At 38.7% G+C, this 21,573-nt stretch overlaps 1 protein-coding gene across 1 annotated transcript in view; it reads left to right on the top strand.

The window, feature by feature from the left end:
* The window catches only part of LOC126184477 (dynein axonemal heavy chain 7-like), a 1,143,184-nt gene that overhangs the window by 909,391 nt on the left and 212,220 nt on the right, over window positions 1–21,573 (top strand). The window contains exons 41-42 of the mRNA XM_049926869.1: window positions 2,576–2,755; window positions 14,478–14,695. Coding sequence (XP_049782826.1) covers window positions 2,576–2,755; window positions 14,478–14,695 — 398 coding nt within the window. The remainder of the gene's footprint in view (window positions 1–2,575; window positions 2,756–14,477; window positions 14,696–21,573) is intronic.

Genomic DNA, 21,573 nt, shown 5'->3' with positions numbered 1-21,573 from the left:
GAGTTCCATGTATGCTGTGAACTGGTACCAAAACTGGTAGCACACAAGAAGTTCATAAAATAAATTTCTACAATACATATGGCTGTCGGTAAATTATAGCATTAAGAAATGCATAGGAGGTGGTTTGTGTTGCTTGATATTTGGAAGAGGGATTTGGGAAAAATGAAGAGGGATGCAGTTCCAGACCAAGGCTTAGGAAATGGGTGGAGAGGAACAGAGGGGAAGGGAGCCTTAACAAGAGGAGGATAGTAGGGATCTTTCAGATTTGGTAGGATGGGTATATATCAGCATGGATTTTGTGGTCAGGTAAGGGAAGATAATTGAAGTTTCATTGGGAGATGACATGGAGGTGTAGTGTTGTGGGAATGTTGTGGTAGAGGTGTGGCAGATACTAGGATCAGTGAGCAGGGGAGGAATTAGGGGATGGTTAGTGCCAAGTCTATAGATAATGTAGGACTTTTGCAGGAATTCAAGATAGAAGAGTAGAGAGGAGAATTTTATAAGTTATTAGAGGGTGTGGGTGAGGGAGGATAAGAGGATCCCAAAGGCTAGGCAGAGTGCATGGTGTTGAAGGATCTGTAGGGTATGATGGAAGGAGTGAGGAGAGGAAGTCTTTGCCACATATGCATAGCAGAGGATGGATCAGATCATGGCTTTGTAGGTGTCAAGGACTGTGAAAGGGTGCAGTTCCTATGTTTGTCTGGTTAGTAGTTTTAGTAATTTTAGTCTGTTCTGGACTTTCTGTTGAATGGTTAGTAGATTGGGCTTCCATGGTAGTTGGCAATCAAGTGTTAGTCCAAGGAATTTTAGAGTGTTAGTCAAATGGTAAGGTAAAAGTCGTGGTGGTGGAATTCTGGGAGGTTTGGCTTGTAATTATTGCCTGAGTTTTGGTAGGGTTTATTTTGAGGAGGAACAGGAGTGAACTGATTGAGATGGAGCTGGTGGGATCATTGGGATTGCTGGAGGATAGGGTAGAGAGCAATGAAGGTGGTTTCACTGGCACACTGGAGGAGGTGATCAGAAGAAGGGCTCTTTGGCATTTTAGTGGTGTAGAGGACATACAGGAAAGGAGAGAGGACAAGACCTAGGAGCACATTTGCAGTAAAATGGAAGATATGGAAGTTAGTGTCGTGATGATGATATAAGATAGGTGTTAAAGGGAAAGAATGCAATGAGGCAGACATAATTTGTGGGACATGTACTGGTCTGGAGTTTAAAAAGGAGACCAGAATGTTGTACACAGTCCTAGGCTTCTTTGAGATCAAGGGAGACAAAAATGATGGATTTGTGGTTGTTGGTTTGGTGGGATGGAAGATGAGTAAGGCACACTAATTGGTCATTGGAGGAGAAACTGGGGTGGAATCCACACTGATGTACTAGAATAGGTAGGTTTTGCTGTAGGTATTTAGGGATATGTCAGATATGTGTAGGTGAGGCTGATGAGATGATAGTAGTAGGTGTTAGTGGCAGATTTATTAGGTCTGAGGTAGAGGATTTTGGAGGTTTCCCACAGCTCAAGATAGAAATACAGGTAAAGGACTATATTATAAAGATTGGTCTGGATTTCTAGGAAGGAGAAGGGGCCTTTTTTCAGGTGTCTGTAGATTATGCAATCATTACTGGGAGCAGTGTATGAATTTAAACTAGCAGACTCAGCCCCATGTATACAAACTGTATAATTAAAAATCTAAGGCATCTTTCCAGTATTTCTAGATTGTACAGTTTGTAATGTAGTTTTAACATCAATGTATGCAAGTTATATTTTTATAAAAATTTGCTAACAAGCATATTATAAACATTTAATTGCATTTAACCTTCACTTGGCAGACATGACACTAATTTCAAAATTTCATCATGTGGCGTCTACATTTATTGATCTATATCTGCAATAAAATACAGATGAAATTGTGATGTATGTTGACCTTCTTTCTGTCCTGGATTATGTCATGGTTGTGAGGTACATTTATTCACATGGAAGCAATACTGAGATGATAATATCACTTTTTCATGCCAAGTGTGCTGAAGTGCTCTAGGAACTACAAAAATAAGCATTAAAATGTAGCTTCAGGTATCCAAGGCAATTGTTGTCTGGAAAATACAGTTAAATTGGGAGTAACAGATAATGCTCTGAGACCAGGGAACCACTACACTTGTTTCTCCAATACTCTGGTTTTATAAAGATCCAATAATTACTATGCTATGATGTACAGAGTGTAAACAGAAATTAAAAAGCACAAAAAGAACTTTTTATCATGACACATTTCCAGTTCTGATTCTTGAAAATAAATACTTACCCAGTAGTAAGTATTTACATTTTAAACATTATCAGCTGATGTACCTACATACATTGGTGTAATTTCCTAATTTTCATTACAACAAATATTAAGTTATGATGTAAGGAGAATTTTGTCTCATTCACTGTTACCTGTATCACTTTATTCAACAGTATTATTAACAGACATCACTATTGTAATTAATACAATTGTAAGTTTCAGAGGCAAAAGGAATATCAGAAATCAGTTGAGTGCATATGACACTATAAGTACAAGTGTTTTACTTATGTCTATTATTCTAGGAGTAAATGCATAAAAGACTGGCACTGCTTCATAAGGACACTGAAAGTACCATGTTCAGATGATTTCAGTATAATGAATGTTCTGAGTTCTGAAGTCAAGGTGCAAACTTGGAATATCTGTGGACTACCAAGGGATGACTTCTCAACAGAAAATGGAGTAATTGTTGATACTACCAAAAGGTAACAATATTTGTGTTTCAGTCATTAAAGCTGGTAGTTCTGAATTCTGTGTTCTTTGTAGTGCAATTCAAGGAATACTCCTCACATGTATTCACCCTCTCCACTTCCTCAGCTCATCCCTTACACACACACACACACACACACACACACACACACACACACACACACACACACACACACACATGCATGCATATATGAAGGTACATTGCATCACAGTTTTGAATAATACAGGCACTGAAATTTTGTATTTATCGCCAACTCTGGATGAGTGGCTTTCAAGTAAACTGTCTCCTCTCTTGAGGAGTATACACAATGGATGTACAATTACAGTTTGTAGATACATGGTTGGTGATATATGGAAGTTTGGGTCTGGCTAGGAATCATGATCGGATGGCTTAATGCTAAGGTGATCACTCACGATAAACAGGAAATCTGGGTTTGAGTCTCGGTCCAACACAAATTTTCACTGTCATCATTCGATTATACATCTAATTATTATGTGTTTTAACTACCTGTGTCTCTGTTTTATAAATTAAAGTAAAGTAACTTCCTTACTTTATAAAATATTGTTACTTGGGAACTGATGGGTGGGTAGAAAATTTTACTACTATCAGGGATTAAAAAAAGTGGACAGTGGCTAAAAGAGGTTGATTACCCATGCTCTAGATTATGTAACTATGGATTCTGTAAATGGTTTAAGAAATACTGTAAACTGGCAAGTTATATGGTGATCATATCCTAGCCTTCAATTAGGGACATGTTTGGTATCTAAAACAGCCCTCACTGACTCAATCTGAGAATGTACTGGTTGAAGCATGTCAAAATAACTATGTCAATGTGTTAAATCACACTGCTTTAAAGATTAATTTAGTCTTGCAGAGAAACCTCTTTTCTTGAAGTAGTAAACCACAGCTTAACGGAATTAAGAATGGTTAATATATCTGGGACATTTTATTTCAAAATCTGTTCATTCAGAATATGCATCAATATCATGTTTGCAGTATGAGCTGTGCATAGAGAATGCTTATATAAATGTTAAGAGTCTTATCAATGTAACTGCCCTGGCCTATGACAAAAAATGTTTTGACAATGACCTCATGAGAAACACCTACAGTTTCCAGTCAATCTTCCATCTCACTTCAAAATGATTGTTCCACTCTTTGGGTGTTTGGGAAAAGCCAAGCACATTAATACACGTTTATGCAAACACCAGTTTGAATTTATGTAGTGTGTTGTGACAGACACACAAAGAAACATATTGTCTGTCTATAAATCAATTGCTTTTACACAGATAACAGTGAATTGCATGCACTATTTCAGGAAGCACTTCACTGGATACTTTATCAGCTGAGGTTTCAACTTTCCTAGCTACAGTCACTTGGGACAGAATAAGATTTTTAATAAACCCTGAGCTGAATTTTTTCCTATTTCAATCAATGTTTGTCCTAAATTTACTAAGTTTTCAATCTCTTTACTGCTAAATTGTCTCAAGCCCTTAGCACACAATTTCACACATTCGTCAGCCACCAAGGCTTTGTCCTCTTTCAAAATAGTTATGGTGTGAGGAAACTGCCTGTCAAATTTCAAATTATGTCATAATGTACTCTCAAATGTGAGCTTACAAGTTTTTTATAATTTGCATCATAAAATACCTACTGATTTATGTGAAACTGCCTCATAAAAACATGAAAACTTTTTCCATACTGGTCTGTTAATTTCGTAGCTTCCACCATTACAATAACTGAACTGCAGTGAAAACACTTATGCAAACATGCACCTGGCTGTTTGGTAATCTCATTGAATTGAAGGTGCAACCTAACTGAGCACATGTAGGACCAGCTTGGATGTCAAGTCCTTTCCAGTGCCAGTAGCCAGAATATCAAGGACCAATTACAACAGTTTTGGGCCAGTTTTCCTCACGAGAGGATTTAATAGGTTTATGACACCCTTCCCAACTGAATCAGTGCATTCACCCTGGCCAGAGGGGGTGCAACATCATACTGATAAGTGGACTCATACTATAAAGTTGTTTGTTTGACTCAATAATGTTATTACTGAAACAACATCATGTATGCTTGCAACCCATGATGTTTCATATTATTTCTTCCTCCCCTTCTGGGTGCTACATATATTTTTGTCAGGCAGTGTAGGAGGAAACAAGCAGCACAAGTACGGATAATAGACTAAATATGCCCAACAGAGACTAATACATAAATAAAATCAATGCAAAGTACATACACATTATTGTAAATTTCTCTTTTCATGTTTAGTGTGGAGGATTCAAAGCAATTAACACAATTAAATCATATGCCTTGGTAAGTGCAGACTATTTCACCAAAGTTTCACAATAAAATAATTTTATGTACTAAGTCATTCTCTTCTGATCCAAGAGGGTCTGCATTGTACGTGCTTCCTACAGTTAAAAATAGTAATGTATTACCATCCTTCAGTAAGAAATTTCTGGATGTGTGATTTCAGGAAGAGATACAACAAGCAAAGAAGATGTGAATAAAATCATATATGAAGGTACCCTAATAGATAACCCCAAAACGGTGGCTGAGATTTTTAATAAACACTTCCTATCAGTAACTCAACAGATTGGTTGCAAGCCCAATGTCGATGAAGCTGTAACTCTTTGTCAAGCAGTATATTCAAACACAATTTCAGAAATGCATCTTAATCCTGTCACTGTAGAAGAAGTTCAAAAAAATCATAATGTCTGAAAAGTACGAACTCTGCAGGTGTTGATAATATGTCTAGTAATTTATTGAAATATTCTTGTGTGTGGATAAGGGACATTCTCTGTCATATTTTCAATGCTTCCCTTCAGAAAGGTGTTGTTCCCAGTGGACTTAGGTATGCCATTGTGAAGCCCCTGTACAAAAAGTGCGATAAAGCTGAACTAACTAACTAATACATGTAAGAATTACTGATCATCTCATGAAGAATGGAGTTCTCAGCAAGAGCCAATTTGGTTTTCAAAAGGGCCGTTCCACAGAAGATGCAGTCTACGCACTTGCAAATGAAGTCCTAGAAACCCTTAATGAAAAAAGAGTTTGCCTCTGTATATGTCTGCTTGTGTCTGTATATGTGTGGATGGATATGTGTGTGTGTGTGTGCGAGTGTATACCCGTCCTTTTTTCCCCCTAAGGTAAGTCTTTCCGCTCCCAGGATTGGAATGACTCCTTACCCTCTCCCTTAAAACCCACATCCTTTCATCTTTCCCTCTCCTTCCCTCTTTCCTGATGAAGCAACCATTTGTTGCGAAAACTTGAATTTTGTGTGTATGTTTGTGTTTGTTTGTGTGTCTATCGACCTGCCAGCACTTTTGTTTGGTAAGTCTCATCATCTTTGTTTTTAGATATATTTTTCCCACGTGGAATGTTTCCCTCTCTCACTCGCTCTCTCTCTCTCTCTCTCTCTCTCTCTCTCTCTCTCTCTCTCTCTCTCTCTCTCTCTCTCTCGAGAAATTCATCAATGGAGTAGAAGGAGTTGTTCACCAATAAATCCTTTAGGCTTCTCTTAAACTGAATTTCATTAGTTGTTAAGCTTTTTATGGCTGCTAGCAAGTTATGGAAAATGTGTGTTCCTGAATAATGCACACCTTTTTGTACAAGACTAAGTGACTTTAAATCCTTGTGAAGATTATTCTTACTTCTAGTATTGATTCCATGAATTGAGCTGTTGGTTGGAAAAAAGTGATATATTATTAATGACAAATTTCATTAAAGAATAAATATATTGGGAAGCAGTAGTTAGTATCCTTAGTTCCCTATACAGGCTTCTGCAGGATGTTCTTGAGTTCACACCACATATAACTCTTACTGCACGTTTTTATGCCCAGAAAACTTTATCTTGGCTTGATGAATTATCCCATATGACATTATGGAATGAAAGTAAGCTAGTATGCCAGCTTTTTCATTTTTATATCCCGTATGTCTGACACAAATCGCATTGCAAATAGAGATTTGTTAAGATGCTTCACCTGTTCTGTGGTGTGCTTTTCCGAGCTGAATTTATTATCAAGCTGTAATCCCAAGAATTTAACACTGTCCACTTCTTCTATCTGCTTGTCATTGTATGTTAGGCATATACTCGTGGGACACCCCTTACAAGTTCTGAACTGCATGTAGTGTGTTTTTTCAAAGTTTAGTGACAAAGAATTGGCTAGGAACCAGTGATTAATGTCCACAAATATTTTAATAGCTGATCTTTCTAAGACTACAGTTGATTTGCTGTTTATTGCAATGTTTGTATCATCGGCAAACAAAATGAATTTGGCATCTTGTAATGTTACTGATGAAATGTCATTGACATACACAAGCAAATGCCCATAGATGCTATTAGTCCCTGTACATCACTATAAAATACCAACTTCTTTTCACTTTCAAAGGATTGAAGGACTGACATATTGCAGTTAAGGAATGCAATCTCATTTAGCATCTTATCAAGACAATTCCACTGTTTTAGGCTTGACAGCAACAGTTCAGCTTTACCTTTTGGCAATTCCAGATCTCTCACTAGGTTATGATGTTCACTCTATGTTATTTTGTGTACCTCTGTACACTTACCATTACACACAAAATCAGGATCTTTCAAAGCAGTGGGTTTTGAAGGTGATAGTGCAGCATTAGTTCACTACCGCACTCATCACTATCACAATTAGGTGGACTGGGACAGAGAGTCCATCTCTGTAGGGCAATGGTTGCATGGCCAAAGGTACGTTACAATATGTCAAGGAAGACTATTTCTTCTTGGAAATACTATGTGTTAATGGAGTTGTCCCACAAAAGTAGCTATCATTCACATTCATTAGACTTAAGAGGCACAAACATGTTTCATCACCCAAAGAGATTGACAGCATTTGAGAGGATGATCATGGGTGAGGCAAAGCCCATGGAAGGTTTTTCACAATTCAGCCAGAAATAAGGACTCCAGACACAAGATATGCAACATAAATGAGGATCTCAGGGCTTGCCTTGGTCCCTGATTTCACAGCCAGGGTATAGTTTGTATGTCTTCCTAACATATGGCATTATTGGTCTCCTTTGTGATTTCGATGTAGCCTGTCCACAAATGTAGGAAAAACTGTCAGCACTGTTTACACAGTTGCAAGGCATATTGAATCACAGGATTTACAATGACCACATGTGTTAACTACACTCCAGTAACATGAACAGAACACAGCATGTAAAAGACTGAAACTACACTTAAATGAAACATGCTCCACTTCTCTCTTCTTCCTCCCATTGTTGCCACAAGCACCAACTAATCCACCATCAGTGGGATTTTGAAGCCTATATCGGAGGGTATTGACAATGAATGCTAGTAAGCTATAATTATAATTAAATGCACCCCCTTTGACTTGAAAATGAAAGATAATTCGAGTTTTCATTGTTTTTTTCATTAGCAGAATGGTCAAGATAGTTAACAAACAATTATTTCACCCCATTTACATTTTCACTATTGGCCAATGTAATTCGTTATTAAAACATCCATTTATCAATGTAACAAGAAAATTTTTTAACATAAACAGTGTTGACATTAGTTTTTAAGAAAGCAGATAAAAATGTGCCATTAAATTTCATAATTATTTTTGTAAAAATACTCCTCTTACCAGTCCTACACTGACAGAAAAAAACTGCAACACCAAAATGGAGCAGTCTTACATAAATGAAAGTTGATAGGCATGTTGCTACGTCATGTTTGCTTTAAATATAAACTATAACAGTTGTGAGTATTACTTAACTTTGAGATTGACATGGTCAGTTGATGTTAGTAAAGAATACCTTTCAGGTGACAAATGCCATTATCAGCACTTCACTGAGTGTGAACAAGGTCATGTAATACGGAAATGAGGAGCTGGATTTTCCTTCTGTGGTACTGCAGAAAGACTTGGCAGGAATGTAGCCACTGTACGTGATTGTTGGCAGTGGAGGTCACAAGAATGTCCAGTCACATAAAGACTGGGCTCCACACAGTCACATGGCACTACCAAGAGGGAAGGCCATTGTGTTCAGTGTATGCCTCCTGCACATTGCACCGCATCTGCAGCAACAATTTGAGCAGCAATTAGCAGCACAGTGAGACAATGGAAGTGTTACAAATTGTCCACTTCAAGCACAGACCTGAGTCAGATACCTGTAGTATGCATTACACTGTCCCCAAACAACCAAAAATGGCTCTAAGCACTATGGGACTTAACATCTGAGGTCGTCAGTCGCCTAGACTTAGAACTACTTTAACCTAACCACCTGAAGGACATCACACACAGCCATTCCCGAGGCAGGATTCGAACCCAAGACCATAGCAGCAGCGCAGTTCCAGACTGAAGCACCTAGAACCACTCAACCACAGCGGCCGGCACCAAACCACCACCATTTGTAACACTGGGGTATCAAGTGAGACCTCATTGGAGGTTAGGGTGGATGTCTGATAAAAAGCTGATTCTGCCTTGGTGCCAGTGATGGCTGTGTGTTGGTTAGAAGGAGGCCAGTTGTGTGCTAGACACACTGGACTTACACCTGGAGTTATGGTATGGAGCGTGATTTCATATTGCAGCAGGAGCACTCTCATTGTTATCCCACATGTTCTGATTGCAAAACTGTATGTCAACCTGGTGGTCTGATCTGTCATAGTGCCATTCATGAACAGCATTCCAGGGAGTATTTTCCAACAGGATAACACCTGCACTCATATCAGTGTTGTAACCCAACATGCTCCATAGAGTGTCAACATGATGCCTTGGGCTGCTCAGTCACCATATCTGCCTCCAGTCAAGCACATATGGGACATCCTTGGACAACAATTCCAGTGTCAGCCACAAACAGCATTAACCAGATAAATGTATTCCCAAAATTTCATTACTCTACATTAATTACTTTCTGGTGTTGCAATTTTTTTCTGTCAGCGTATATTTCATGACTAAACCTATTCTCTTATACATGTTCCATTATTAATAAAGAATCATGAAGCATTAAGCAGGTGAGTATCATTCTGAACAGGAATTCATTTCTACAAACACATCACTCTTCTGTCATGAGCAAAACACCATTTATGATGATCACATACTTGTATAAATGGTTAGTTTCTTTTCCATTCCTGAGCTATTCCTCTGGTTAAAAAACATAAACAAGAGCTGTTGAGGCACTCTGTCAGTATCTTCCCAATCTACCATGTAGCATCTCCTCCAGAAAATACTCCTGTGTGTGATACTACAGTTACTTAAATGATTGTCTTTACAGAAAATCTGGTATCTTATCTGAGATCCTCATTCTTTTCAGTCAGTGAATCTTAAAGTAGCATATTAGCTAGAGAGATTTCTATGACTCTACCAACGACATTTAGGTGTATTTTTAACATTGCTTATTGATTATACATATCTACCTGTGGCATCATACTTATATTAACCTTACTCTTAACACATACTTACACAATTTGCTATTAGTTTTATTTATTATAAATTATGCCATCAGTCTATGTACAATTAATATATAAAAAAAAATATAACCACTTAGAAATTACCTAAATTGTGCACGATATTAAAAAAAATTATTCCCTGAAAAGCAGAAGTGTTGAGTTGTCAATAGGCATACACAAAAGAAACAAAACATGCTAGCTTTTGGAGTTATGCTTTGATGAGCTGGAGTAAAAAGCACACACACACACACACACACACACACATATACAAACATACATACGCATACACACACATATGTTCTTCCATGCTGTTAGCTGAACTAACAGTGCCAGTAGTACTTTTCAGAAGGTGGCCTGCTTGAAGTGGGGTTAGTATGGGGTTTTGTAGGCAGTGGGAGAAGGAGGTGGGAGGCAGGCAGAAGGACTGGTGGTGAGTGGCTAGCAGCCAGAGAGAGGAGACCACTTTACCAGCTAGGAATGTGTTAGGGAGGGGTGACAAGTATATGGGCTGGCATGACTGTAGCAGCCAGTGGGAAATGGCACACACTGAAGTGAATGTGGGGATACAAATAGGGAAGGATGATGAGACAGAGAAAGGGGAAACTGTTGTGTGGAGGGTATGGGGAAAATGGGTTACCTGAGATTGAGGCCGTGATAATTATGGGAGCAGAGTATAGCTCCCATCTGCATAGTTCAAAGAAGCTGTTGGTGGAGGGGAGGATTCAGGAGGCTTGGGTTGTGAAATAGCCTTTGAAATTGTGCATGTTGTGCTGACCTGCAAGTTGTGTCACTGGGTGTTCAACTTCGTTCTTAACAACAGTTTGGTGGTGACCATTCATCCTGATGGACAGCTGGTTGGTAGTCATACTAAAATAAAAATCTGAGCAAAATTTGCAGCAGAGTTGGAATACGACATGGTTGCTTTCACAATTTGCCTGACTTCTGATGGGGTAGGATAAGCCTGTTACAGAACTGGAGTAGGAGGTGCTGATTGAGTGAATTAAGCAGATCTTGCACCCACTTGCCACAGAGGTTGGGAGTGGAAGTGGCATAGGAGTGGAATAGGATGTTTTGTAGGGTGGGTGGGTAATGGAACACTACTTCAGGGGGGGGTGCAAAGGTTCTTTGGTAGGATGTCCCTCATTTCAGGGCAGAATGAGAGATAATCAAAGCCCTAGTGAAGGACATGGTTCAGTTGTTGCAGAAGTTTCTTTCTTATCCAAAGGCCTAACCTTCAGACCTACACAAAACTTTAACCATGTTTGACTTGTCTAAGAACTAATCTCCTTCTCCCAATCTCTACAGTGCCAACATTTCCTTGCCACCAATCCCTCCAAACAAAGCCAATCTAAACCCTAGATCAAAACTTGCCTCTCCAGTTCATATTTCTTGGAAACTTGTAGTAAGATCTTATGGTACCAAACTATTCAGGCCATCAGTCCTGAAGCTTATGCTTTACGTAAGCTAACTTTAACCTAACTTATGCTAAGGACAACACACACTCATTCCCGAGGGAGGACTCAAACCTCCGATGGGAGGACCTGCATGGACCGTGAAAAGGCACCTCAGACTGTGCAGCTACCCTGGGTGGCTCCAGTTCATACTACCATCAAAAACCATGACCTTCATTCCCCACCTCTTCCTAATAAGTGCACCCTAGTCAGCATCCAGGAATTTCTTGAATAGAACTTGGGCTCACCATCCTTCCTCAGATCCCTTCCTATGATCAGAAACCTTTTGGAAGAAGAAAATATAGCCATACACAACCTAAAACAGATCCAAACCTAGTCATCCTTCCCTGCAGAGAAAGACTCAACCACTATTATGAGCTGCACTAACTACCTGATGGAAGGCCTCTTCCAACAAACTGACTCTTCCATTCTGTCAGATTGGTCCCATCCTTGAAGTCAATCATAACCTCAATATCTACTGAAATCCATAGGCCTTTCCCAGAACCTCTCACCTGATTCCATCTCACTCATCCCAGCTACACCCCGCACACCCAGCTTCTACATGCTTGCTTAAATCCACAAGCCCAACAATCCTGAACACCACACTGTAGCTGGCTACTTTGCTTGCCACTGAAAGAAATTCCACTCTTGTTGCACAACAGCTCCAACAAGTTGCCCAAAACCTAGCCTCCCACATCAAAGATACTAACCATGTATTTCATCAACTTTCCACCATCCCCACCCCTTTACCTTCTGGATACCTATTTGTCACTTCTGATGCCATCTCCCTTTACACTAACATCCCTCATTACTATGGCCTTGCCACTATTGAAAACCTACCTGACTTGCATGCTTCAAATTCCAAACCCACCACCTCATTCTTTATACACCTTACCAACTATATCCAGACCCATGATTACGTTTCCTTTGAATGGAAGGTTTACAAATAAATCTATGGAGCAGCCATGTGCACCTTCAAGGCACCATCCTATGCCAACCTGTTTATGAGACATCTAGAGAAAACCTTCCTAAACAGCCATCCCCTAACCTACTTCAGGCTCATTAATGTTATCTTCATGATATAGGCACCCTGTCCCTGACAACCTCAACATCTTTTCTCTCATCCACTTCACATGCTCCTCCTATACTCAATGCACCACCTTCCTGGACATTGACCTTCATCTCTCTGATGGCTCCAACTATGCCTCTGTCCACATTAAACCCAATAGCAATCAACAGTACCTTCATTTTTAGAGCTGTCATCCGTTTCACACCAAAAGCTGCCTTCCACACAGATTAGCCATGTGTGAATGACCTATCTGCAGTATTGATAACTTCCTTGCCCAGTATATTGAAGGACTCAGAAAGGTCTTCACAAACAAGCAATACCTCACAAACCTAGTCCACAAACGGATTTCTTGTGCTGTATCCTTGTATACCCTTATCCTTCCAACACTCCCAAGAACCAGCTTAAAAGGAGTGCCCTGATTGTCACCCAACATCACGCTAGACTGAAACAACTGACCCTTTTCTTTCACCAGGGCCTTGATTATCCCTCATCCTGCCCTGAAATGAGGGACATCCCACCAAACACCCTTCGAACCCTCGTAAACTGGTGTTCAATTACACAACCAACTGACGCAACAGCCTAGTCCATTCCTATACCACTCCCACTCCCAACCCTCTGCCAGAGAGATCATGTCCCTGTGACAGATCAAGGTGAAAGATCTGGCCAATCCACCCAGTTGGTATCTACTACTCCAGTCCTGTCACAGGCATCTCCTTCCCCATCAGATTCTAGGGCACCTGTGAAAGCAGCCATGTGTTATACCAACTCTGCTGCAAACACTGCACAGCTTTTTGTATTGGTATGACTATCAACCAACTGTCCACTACCAGTTGAGAACAAAATGCTCAGTTTCAATGGCTGCTTCACAACCCCAGCCATGTGGATCCTTTCCTCCAGCATCAACTTCACTGAACTATCTAGACCCTGTAATCATTCTGATCTCAGTCTCAGGCAATCCCATCTCTGCACCCTCTGCTCAACAGTCTCCCCATCATTTGTTCTGTCACCCCCTCCCAGTCATGTCTCCACATTGCCTTCAGTGTATACCATTTCCCACTGGCCACTACAGTCAACCCAGGCAATATACCTGCCAGCCCTCTCTCACCAAATCCTAGCTGGTAAACCAGCCACCTCTCTCTGAACTGCTGACCACCCAACCCCATTCCCAGTTCCTCACTCCCACCTCATGCTTCTTCTACTTGCCACACCCAACACTATCCCCACTGCAACCAGTCCACCTGCGGAAATATAGCATTGCCACTTGAAGTTCAGTTGGCACCAAGTAATGGCATATTCATGTGTATGCCTGTGTGTGTGTGTGTGTGTGTGTGTGTGTGTGTGTGTGTGTGTGTGTGTGTGTGTGTGTGTTCGTGTCAAAGGACAATTCCAAAAGCTAGCAAGTTTTCTTTCTTTTGTGTGTGTTTATAGACAACTCGGTACTTCTTCTCTTTGGTGAGCAGTCTGCTTTAGTCCAAAAGTATTTACATTCTACAAGATTTTTGCTACAACATTAGAAGAAAATTATGGTTTATAAGAACATGATATATTTTCTTCAGTTCTCTTTCCAGTAGGTTTTGTATGCATGCAATGAAATAAAAAGTAGTTACTTTTGCAATGGATTAACCTTAAATACTTCTGTATGCATATGGAATTAATTATTGTATCAAATTATGTTTTTAAATGATTATTGCTGTCAGTGGTATAAACCAGTTTATCATAAATATTTCTTAATTAATTTATAGTCCATTTAGACAACATTATGATAACATTTTAAAATTTGTAGGTGGTCACTAATGGTAGATCCACAAGGACAAGCAAACTCTTGGATTAAATGTATGGAAACAAAGAATGGTCTGGTAAAAGTAAAATTTTCTGATAGGCAATATACACAAATCCTTGAGAACTGTGTCAGGTTTGGGAAACCTGTTCTACTTGAAAATGTGAGTGAAGAATTGGAAACACCATTGGAACCTATATTAAGAAAGCAAATGATCAGAAAAGGTATTGTTATTACTTAGTTCTAGTTCACTGGTAATGAACAATTAGATTTGAAAAAAAATTAAAATGACAACTAACGTTTGCAGACAGAAAGGTACATATATGCACCAATTTAAATACTTCAAATGTGTGATAAAACATCTGTGCATCCATAAGGTGCCTCACTTATCTGAAATATGTGGATTTACACTAATAATTTGTTAGTCACTAATAAATTCATGGCAGAGGGCACCTTTTACAGTAAAATACCATCAGCTGGGACATATGGTCATTTGCAGATATTATTGTTGCAGATGAAAATGAAAGTTTCTATGCCATGTAACTTGTAAACATATAAATGTATATCCACAATTACATACATGTAATTGCAGCAATTCTAGTGATATGACAGGTCTCCAAATGAAAACACTAAATTGATTTGATCATGCATTAGATACCGAAACTAAAGAAATCATTTGACTACAGTATACCTGCTGAACAACAACCAATCAGATCTCCACATGTCACAAAAAATCGAAAAATAAATCACCTACAATACATAATACAGTCAGTGAATGGAATTTAAAAAGAAGATTTGTTCATTTACTGAATTTACTCAGTGTTAATCAACTTTTTTCTTTACTAACTTTGTCAGAGTGTTACACATGAGGCTGTAAATATATTTACCTTCCACTCTGGAAGCTAATTCTTAGAATTTTCTAAGTTTCTGTTTGTCATACATTATACACTGGGTAGCCAAAATATTATGACCACTGCCTGCTGTGACATTGGATGTTGCCTGGTGGTGTTGTGGGCATGTGATATTGTAACAAAAGTATGTAAGTGGGGCAGATATAGACAGTGGATCACCCTAGCAAAGATATGGGATTCAAATGGGGAAATCCACTGAGATAAGTGACTTCAACAAAGGGCAGATTATTATTATGCAGAGCTTGTGAATGAGTATTTGAAAAATGTTGAATCTGGTTGAATGTTCACATGCTACTGTTTTGAGCACCTATGGAAAGAAGTAAAAGGACAGTGAAACTACCAGTAGGTGCTAAATGGTTGGACATTCATGATTCTTCACTGAACATGGGGTTTGGAGGCTTGTCTGCTCTGTAAAGTAGGATAGATGGTGGTATGTGGCATCTATGCTGAAAGAGCCCATTGCTGCTGCACACAAAGGTGTTTCAGAGCATACTGTTCATCGTATATTGTTGAACATGGAGCTCCACAGCATACAACACAACATGTTGATCCAATGACATCATGAATTATGCACCATCACAATTAGACTGTCAATTAATGGAAACATGTCGGCTCTTTAGATGAATCACAGTTTTGCTACACTAGGTCAATAGTTGTATCACAAACACCATCATTGAGGTGAACGACAGCTCAAAACATGCAGCACACCATGGATGCAGGCTGGTGGTAGCAGTATTATGCTATGGGAGACATTTTCTTGTGGTTGCATGGGATCTGTGGTAGTAGTCGAAGACATGATGGCTGCTGCTAACCACCTGCATCCTCACTGCACTTAATGTCTTCCAAGATGGCAATGTCATATTTCAGTAGTATAATTGTCCATATCTCAGAGAAAGTACTGTGCTACGTTGGTTTGAGAAGCATTATAGTGAACTCATATTGATATCTCAGTGATAAAATTTGCTTGATGTGAATCCTATGGTACCCTCTGGTTTGCTATCAGGTGCTATCACTGTATAAGCAAACCGGTTGCCTGTTACTATTTATGCAAATTGCATGACCTGTCTGAAGTCATCTAATGCCTCATACCTCCACAAAATTACCAACAAACTGTTGGATCCCTCATCCACAGAATCAATTATGTATTTCCTTCCAAAGATGGACAAACAAGGTATTAAGCAGGTGGTCATAATGTTTTGGATCATCAGTTTTATTTTTTAGGAGGCAAACTGACAGGTGCCCATTGATAGTGCCCTTATGTTAAATGCTATTGGTATGGTATTCTGGCTATATACAGATTCCACACTTGAGAAAGAAAGAAAAAATTCTCATTCTTCATTTGTGAATGGACAGTGACTACTTAGTACCCTATAAATAAATCAAAAACCTGCTATTTACTTTGCTTATGACTCAATATATGCGATCTTTCCATTTCATATGTACATGTTTCTTTAAGCCCAGAAAATTGTTTGACATGGCTGACTCCAGATTTGACTAATTAATTCAGGATTAAGATTTGATGTCCTCTTCTACTGTCAGAGGCCAAGACATTTCTGTGTTTCACCAACTGCATTATTTCACCTCTTTCTACATTGAAAAGTACTCATACTTGTCAAGTCTATGGGAAAAACTGATTTATACTGCCTTACAAAAAATGTGAAGCACCCAGAAGACTAGTTCAGAGCAATGTAACCTCATACATCTATGCACAATTGGTGGGTATGTGAATGATTAGATTTGTAATTCTCTGGGACAGGTACAAAGGTCACCAGAGTGCATTAGCACAGTTTGAGTTTAGTGTTGTGTATAAGAGGCATGAACAGTGTCAGCTGTTGAGTGATTAAGTAGTTACTGTGTAGTACATGGAAATCCAGTGTACTCATGTATGACAGTATTATCAGCACCTGCAGAGTTCAAAAGGTGCCACATAGAGAGTCTTCTGTGTCAAATCAGCCAATGTCCAGATTTATGGGATATTTGGATGTGACAGTGGAATGATTTTGGAACTCATGTGAACATGAGGGCAGGATACTCATTGTCAGTTTTCTGGTGAACCACATCAGATAACCACAAGGGAAGATAACTGTATTATGTACCTAGCACACTGTAACTCATTTACATCTGCACCTGCCATCTTACAACAAGTAACAGTCTCTCTGCAACATTCTGTGTCACACAGCACCATTGGTAGGAGACTAACAGCAGCCAGCCTGTGGAATTACCACCTAAAGTGTAGGGCTGTCACTGTCAACACAACACAAACTGCTGCATTTGTAGTGGTGTTGTCACTGGGAAGCTCAGACTGCTGATTGTGTTCTTTTAGTGATGAATTACAGTTCTGCTCTACTACAGTGACATGAGGATCGGTCCATTTTTTCCATTGTTTTAGAGAAGCGCAGTGCTGTTACTCCTGGTTTCATGATGTGGGGAGCCATGGGCTCTGACTTTAGATCATATCTGACAGTGACTGTGGAAACTCTAATGGCATAATGGTATGTCACAGACATCCTGTGTCCTTATTGGTTACCTGTCGTGACAATACCGTGGTGATATTTTTCAACAGGACAATGCTCGGCCACACATGTCATGTGGATCTATGAAATGTCCACATGATTTTGAGGTACTTCTGTGCCCAATATGTCTTTATAGAACATGTGTGGGTCCAGACAAATTACCACTGTCTGTTGCTGTTATGACATTATATATGAATTACAAAAGTTTGGATTTGAGTGACAGGTGTTTATGAAATTTTTACTGGTTATGATGAATCAGATAATTTTTTCAGGGTAAGGCTTTGTTTGATTTCAGCATATGTTCTAGAATGCTATTAAAAAGGATTTGACTGAAGTAGGAAAGTAGTTTTATGAGTCAGTTCTGCTTTTTTATTGTGCTAGGTTTACATTTTTTGGGGGCTTGAACAATTATTCACTTAAACTTGAGCCATTTCCTAAATTAAGTATGTCTAATTCTCACTTTAGAAACAAAGTCAGCTCTTCACATCTAATGCACAGAATGTGTTGAATTTCTTATTCAATTCTATGGCCATTTATCTCTTTATAATTGAGATGTTTCTGCAACTACCCATTAGCATGTAGCAGTCATTTTCATTCTTATCACAAAAAAGAATAAACATGCGATTCATTCCATGAGACATTAAAAGTATTGGAGAAGGAAACTGTCCAACCCTCATAATAGTGTAGGTAATAGTGTATATTCTGTGTATATGTATAGTTTTGAGCAATTTGTTTTCATTGTTTTATGACTAATCTCATATCATTTTAAGTTGATCCCTGCCTAAATAAATAAGTAAATCCATGCCTACTCAGTTGTCTACAATAACACATAGAACTTGGACACTGCAGCATTCAAGAAACACACAACTCACTCAGTGCCATCCCAGATGTAATTAATATAATTGAAGTTTGGCCACCTTACTGAAGGAGTAGGTTAGTTAGTCAGCTGCACATTCTGTGGATCAAAATTGTTGTCTCTTGCTAAAATATGGTACAGTTTTACAATTACACACTTACATGATTTATTAAGGTTGTTTGTGAGTGTGTGTGTGTGTGTGTGTGTGTGTGTGTGTGTGTGTGTGTGTGTGGACGTTTTTATTATGTGCACTCAACTACTTACTCATGACTATGCTCTGATGTTGAATAGTGTAGAAGGAGCTGTGAAGGAGACATCAATTCAGTTTATGTTTGGAGCTAATTTTAACAGCCATTAAATCACTTGGTAGATGATAAAAGATTCATATGGCTGATTACTTCACTCTTTTCTGTACCACACTAAGGGTAAGTGATGGACAGTTTAGATCATATTTCCTTCTGTCTTCAAATTGTGACTGATGTGTTAACAAACTTCATAAGAAAGCTAATGCAGTTGGGGGCTTTTTGCCAGCATGACTAGATGTTTAAAGGGCTGTGGGTATGCCATAGTGGATTGGAGTTGAGGGGACAAAGGGGCAATGGGAAGGCACATAAGCTTCCTCGTGTCTGTGTCTATATTGCTAGAGTAGCATATGACTGATTCATAACTTGCCTTTCTAATTGGTATCAAAGGGTAGTTGTATAACGTACAGGTAGAGTTAAAACATCAGCATACCAGGGAGTCATATACGGTGTGTGACAGGGCTCCATAATGGGTCCATTGATGTTCTTAACATTTATAAATCACAAGCAAACCATTCGAGGGCTGTTCAAAAAGTAAGGAGACTTTTAAAATTGTGCTGGCAATGTACATTTGACTATTGATCTTTTTTTTTGTTATGTTGTTACTTGTCCTGAACATATGTTCACAGTTTTAAGTGTACAGCATACTTCATTTACTTTAGACAGATAGAAAGGTTAGATGTATTTTAGTGTGCTCAGCAATTTTTTATTATTACAGAAAATGGAGCAAACAATTTGCATGAAATTTTGTGTGAAAAATGGAATCAAGTACTCTAAAACACTTGGGATGTTGACAGTGGGATACGTTGAGTCTGCTCTAAGTAAAAAAATGTTTACAAGTGGTACAAGCTCTTCCAAGATAGCCAAGAAGACACCAATGACAAACCTCACAATGGACAACCCAGCACATCAACAACAGGAGATAACATCAAAGCTGTGAAGAAGCTAGTTTTGGAAAATAATTGAATTACCATAAGAGAACTTGCTGAGGATGTTGACATATCGGTTAGCTCTTGTCATACAATTTTTTCAGATGTTTTGGGCATGAAACATGTGTCAGTGAAATTTGTTCCAAAACTTCTCAATTTTGATCAGAAAGAATCGTTGCATGAGCATCGCTCAGTAGCTCTTCAATGATGTCAATGGTGACGCTGATTTGCTCAAAAGGATCATGACTGGTGACATAACATGGGTTTACAGTTATGATGGAGAAACCAAAGTGTTTACAGTTATGATGGAGAAACCAAAGCGCAGTCGTCCCAATGGAAGCATCCTGGAGAGCCAAGTCCAAAAAAAGCATGCCAAGTTTGATGAAATGTCAAAGTTTTGCTCACTGTTTTATTAATTTTTTTTCAATTATCATGGTGCAGCAGATCATGAATTTTTGCCTCAAGGTTGTATGGTCAATAAGGAGTATTACCTTGACATTATGTGCCATTTGCAAGAAGCAATATGCAAAAAAGTCAGGAATTGTGAAAAAACAATTCATGGCTGTTGCATCACGACAATTCACCTGATTATTCATCACTGCTTGTGAGAGATTTTTTAGCCAAATACAACACAACAATCATGCTTCAGCCACCATAGTCACCAGATTTGGCCCCCTGCCGCATTTCCTGTTCCCAAAACTGAAGAGACCTATGAAAGGATGAAAATTTTCAACAATTGAGGAAATAAAAACTGCATTGATTTTCACTGTTGTTCTAAACATAAAAGTGGAGAAGTGGCTATCTACCTGAGAACAAATAACTTAGTAGAATCTTACGAAAATATTGCTTGGGTAAAAGAGTATTCCACTGATTTGCACTGAGAAATTGTAGCAATGAAGTTAAAATTCTTGTCTGTTGTGTACTTTATCTTAGCATTGTATAGATCACCAAATGGAAATTTTGAATTATTTCTTAATTCCCTTGATACAGTATTATGTAAATTAATGACGAAGCAAGGGAATATAAATGTTATATTATTAGGGGATATTAATGTCAACATATTACAAGATTCCCAAGAAAGCAAACACTGTATCTATTCTTATGGCACAAAAGATCTGTTGGGAGACATACCCATTAGAATCACTCCAACTACTATAAGCTCTATAGACCATGTTATTACTAATTGTGAAAATATTGCCACAGCTGCTGTTGTAAATGGTCACATCTCTGACCATCTAGGCCAACTATTAGTGCTAAAGGGAGATCCTTTTATAAAACCAAAGAAAATTTATGAATACAAAAGAAATCTCTCTGTTATCAACATTGCCAAACTGAGAGAGAGCCTTGGTCATGAATCGTGGCATCTAATATTTCAAGCTGAAGGAGTGAATAATAAGTGGGATGCCTTTCTAGATACATTATCTTATCATCTAAATAATACTATTCCCATCAGAAAGATAAATATTAATAAGAACAAGGCTAGACAGTCAAGTCCCATGGAATTTGATAATTCTACCAAATAACTGAAAGAAAAAATGGAAGAAATGTATATGATACAAAGAGAGACCAAAGATAATGAGCACAAGGATAA

Source organism: Schistocerca cancellata, chromosome 4 (assembly GCF_023864275.1).
Source record: "Schistocerca cancellata isolate TAMUIC-IGC-003103 chromosome 4, iqSchCanc2.1, whole genome shotgun sequence".
NCBI classification, from domain to species: Eukaryota; Metazoa; Arthropoda; class Insecta; order Orthoptera; family Acrididae; genus Schistocerca; species Schistocerca cancellata.
Note: the sequence above shows the minus strand (reverse complement) of the source record. Positions and strands in the feature narration are given on the sequence as shown.